The 4,197-nt window shown below is 36.9% G+C and overlaps 1 protein-coding gene across 1 annotated transcript; it reads right to left on the bottom strand.

Moving 5' to 3' along the window:
• Positions 1–537: 537 nt before the first annotated feature.
• On the bottom strand, positions 538–3,805 carry LOC107775553 (probably inactive leucine-rich repeat receptor-like protein kinase IMK2). Its single transcript, XM_016595300.2, has 2 exons — positions 1,539–3,805; positions 538–1,442 (listed from the first exon to the last, which is right to left on the bottom strand). The coding sequence occupies exons 1-2, from the start codon at positions 3,427–3,429 to the stop codon at positions 820–822; spliced, it is 2,514 nt and encodes an 837-aa protein (XP_016450786.1). The 5' UTR covers positions 3,430–3,805; the 3' UTR covers positions 538–819.
• Between the last annotated feature and the right edge of the window lie 392 nt (positions 3,806–4,197).

The raw sequence follows: 4,197 nt of genomic DNA, 5'->3' as shown, positions 1-4,197 counted from the left end.
GGCCAATGAAGCACTTAAAATGAAAGCTGGGTTTACTTGGAATTAGCCAGTTTGAAATGGAGATGTTTCTCTGTTCTGACTAATGGAATATGTAATAGTCTTTTCTCAGCAATTATGTAATTGTCCTAAAAGACATATGTTTTTCTCTGTTCTGACTAATGGAATAATACTTTGTAGAGATGTGTTAGTTCTCTCTTCTTCTTTTTTTCTTTCCCATTTACTGTCATTTTGTACAGTTCCTTTCATTAATTTCACGTATTAGAAAAACAAGAAGTTGGTTCTAATTGATCCTATGATTAAGACGATCATATGTTTTTTATTAAGGGATATGCAAAAACCTTAAAAGACATAATATGGGCCTTAAAAGATAGTAGTACCTAAAAAAGATATGGAAGGGTAAGTAAATGTCGCAAAATATGTAATAGTCTTTTCTCAGTAAATTATGTAATTATCTAAACCATCTTGACATTAATTTCAACCATATTATTATAACTGGGTTCTGGCTTTGGATGAAAGAATTTCTGAAATGAATAGTCACATCACAACAACAGCTATCATTTATTTCATCAAAAAGATAGATACTATTATTTCATTACATTACAAAGAATAAAGTGAATTGAACAAAATGTGTTTTTCATCTATGCAGCAATCAGAAACTCGTATATACAGTTTACTAATAGAACTAATAGGAAACAACAACTCACTCCACTAGATCAAAAAAAAAAATGAAAGAATAAATAAATAGGTATCAATCAAGTAAAAAAGCTCAAACTCCTAAACCTTTTTCAATACACTTCTAGCAATCAAACCTTACTGAGTTTATTCACTCTTTTCTTGAACTGCAGCGCCATCATCTCCAGAACTGGTGGCTGCTAACATCAGCTCTGGTTTAATCTCCTCCAATTTCTGAAGTACTTGCTCAGCTTCAGGCCGAGCAGTTGGTGTTGGATCAACACAATGCAAAGCTAGTTTCAAAGTATTAAGCAATTCATCACCAATATTAGGTGCATCCCTCATAAGTTCCACATCAAACACTTCATTAGTCCACTCCTCTTTTACAATGGAAGCTACCCACTGTGGCAAATCGAGTCCATCTGTTGCCTCGCTAGGTGACTTTCCAGTTAAGAGCTCCAAAATGATAACTCCAACACTATAGACATCGGTCTTAGTACTTGCATTCTTGATCTTTGAAAGCTCTGGTGCACGATAACCTAGTGTGCCTGCAGTGGCAATCACATTGGTGTTTCCAGCACTTGTCATAAGCCTAGAAAGGCCTACATCTGCAATCTTTGGGTTGTTTAGCTCATCAAGTAGTATGTTGCTTGATGTAAGATTCCCATGTATTATGTTTTCTTTGGTATGCAAAAAGCAGATGCCTTTTGTTATGCCAATAGCAATCCTCATCCTTGTAGGCCAGTCTATTGTTGTCTCAGGACCTCGAGCTGCATATAGAACACAAATATGATACTTCACTTTACTGTTATACGTGAACTTTAATAATAAATAAATATAATAAACAGCTAGTGTAGAAACTTTACCATGGAGGAAGGATGAGAGACTTCCATTAGGCATGTAGTCATAGACAAGAAGCTTCTCTCCTTTAGGTCCCAAGTAATAGGCTCTAAGAGCCAAAATATTTGGGTGTCGAATCTTGCCTAATTCAGCAACTTCAGCTTCAAACTCTTTTTGCCCTTTTGTGATCTTCTCGCGCAGCCTCTTCACAGCAACTTGATTACCATCCTCTAATGTAGCCTTATATGCTGTTCCATAAGTGTTCTTTCCCATTATCTCTGCAGTGGCACATAACAAGTCGTCCGCTGTGAACACGAATGGTCCATCGAAATGGACTAGCTTTCCACCTGTTGATTCAACTTCAGCACCTGCTGCTGCTGCTGGAACCGGCTTTGCACCTCTCCCTGTGGTAGCTAAGCCACTGGCTTTACTACCATTTTTTGCTTTCGAATTTGCCTTTTTCCTAATCAAGCAGCAAAGTAGCATGCAACACAAAAGAAGTAGAACAACTAGAAGTGCTCCAGATGCTATGAGAATGATATCCTTAGTACTAAGTTTGCGATGGCGAGGCTTGGCAACCCCACCAATAGGAGAAGGAGGAAGAGTTTGAGGAGGTGGTGAAGCACATAGAGTTGAGGGACTATATCCACATAGCTCTAGATTTCCAACAAAAGCACTTGAATTGAACTTCTTAGAAAGAAGAGATGGGACAACCCCAGAAAGATTGTTATAAGAGACATCCAAAGAAGTCAAATTTGCCAAAGAAACAAGAGAGTTTGGGATTTCACCAGTGAAATTGTTTTCAGATAAATCAAGTGAGTTGAGCCTAGAAATATTCCCAATGGTGGCAGGAATATGGCCAGTGAGCTTATTCTTACTCAAATCCAACACTGAAAGATTTTGCAATCTATATATGACATCTGGGATTTGGTTATCCAAAAGATTGCTCTTTAAATTCAAAGTAACAAGAGCTGAAAGATTGGAGAAACTAACAGGAATAGTTCCATTTATGGAATTATTAGATAAATCAAGAAGAGCAAGCCTTGTAAGTGCACCTAATTCATCAGGAATAGTCCCATTAATTTGGTTATGACTAAGATTAATCTCCTCAAGCATACTTAACTTGCTAATTGAAGCTGGAATTTTCCCATATAAAAGATTGTGATCAAGGGTAAGATACTGAAGTTGATAAGACTTATCGTTCACAACAACATTACCCCAAGTATCAGGAATAGAGCCAGAAAGATTGTTATGTTCAAGTGCAAGAAAAGTAAGAGAAGGGGATTGAGTAAAACTTACTGGGATTGAACCTGAAAGTGCATTGTAGCTCAAGTTGAGTCTGTATAACCTTGTGGAATTTGCAAGACTAGGAGGGATAGTACCAGTGAGCTGATTGTTGCTAAGATCAAGAGTCTGAAGAAGTGGAGATCTGCCAATGGTTGGTGGGATTGAACCCGAAAGCCGGTTATTGAAAAGATAAACACCTCTAAGATTTGGAAGGAAACTCAACGAAGTTGGAACAAGACCAGCAATAACATTGTCATGAATACTAAGCTTTCTAAGAGCTTGTAATTGACCAATTTTTTCAGAGATTCTGCCACCTAATCCCTTCCAAGGCAACTGTATAGCTATAACTTCCCCATTAACACACTTTATACCTATCCATCCACCAGCACAAGCTCCTAAACCACTATCATTCCAACTTGTCAAGATTCCTCTAAAATCAATCAGTTCATGTTTAATGGCCTTAAGTGCTTGAAAATCAGCTTGAGTTACAATAACCCCATCTGACCTCCTCCCAGCTGATATAATAGGGAAAATGGAAGAAAACACAATCACAACAAAAATGGAATAAAAATGCAAGAATCGAAAAGGGTAGTTGTAATATCCACTCAGTGAAGTATTCCACCTATCCATAAACTTAGAACAGGTTCAGAATCTTCAATCAGAAGAAGAAGCAGAAGGAGAAAAAAGAATGGAACTTTTTCAAGATATGTTTTGAGAGAAGAGAAAGAAAATTAAATGAAGAGAAGGGGGAAAGAAAGGGATAAATACTAGGAGAAGAAAGAGAAAGAGAGATGAGAGACTGAAACAAAGCATGTGAAGATGTAAGTGAAGATAGAGAAAATGGAGGGAATCTTAAGGAGCAACGGTTAAGGTTGAAGACAAAATGAGCAGAGAGAATAAGGAGTCTAGAGAAAAATTATTATAAGGTTCCTCAACGGCTAGTTTTCTTACTATTTTACATGTTTGCTTTGTTTCTTTGTTAACATTAGTAGTAGTAGAGAGAGGTGAGAGCAGAGTTAAATTGGTCCACATTAGGAAACAAGAGGACCCCCGTGTTTGACGCGGATGACTTCCAACGGCTACTTTGATAGGGAAGGCAAAGGGTGAATAGTCAACAAGTTAGTGATACTGTGGCTCAATAATAAATAAACTATAGCTTATATCACCTTCCTAATTGGAACGTTATAATTACTTTGACTTCGTCTTGCCCCTGCCCCCTTTCCTCTTTTTTTTAGTACCTATATTGTAATCTTACGTCCTATAGAGTAGTGTTTTAAAAGCCCCGAGGCACGGGCGGGTATTTAGTTTTTAATATTTTATAAAATAATATAATTACAGTAAATATTTATAAACAGGTAAAATTAAATAAAAATTGAAGAAAACTATAAATGTGTGAAA

Source organism: Nicotiana tabacum, chromosome 2 (genome assembly GCF_000715075.1).
Source record: "Nicotiana tabacum cultivar K326 chromosome 2, ASM71507v2, whole genome shotgun sequence".
NCBI lineage: Eukaryota > Viridiplantae > Streptophyta > Magnoliopsida > Solanales > Solanaceae > Nicotiana > Nicotiana tabacum.
Note: the sequence above shows the minus strand (reverse complement) of the source record. Positions and strands in the feature narration are given on the sequence as shown.

Excerpts from the sequence above, each read along its gene's own strand:
- LOC107775553 (XM_016595300.2), bottom strand. The coding sequence starts at position 3,429 with ATGGATAGGTGGAATACTTCACTGAGTGGATATTACAACTACCCTTTT. Across the intron at positions 1,443-1,538 it reads TCTCTCATCCTTCCTCCATG|CTCGAGGTCCTGAGACAACA; the intron begins GTAAAGTTTCTA and ends TTCTATATGCAG.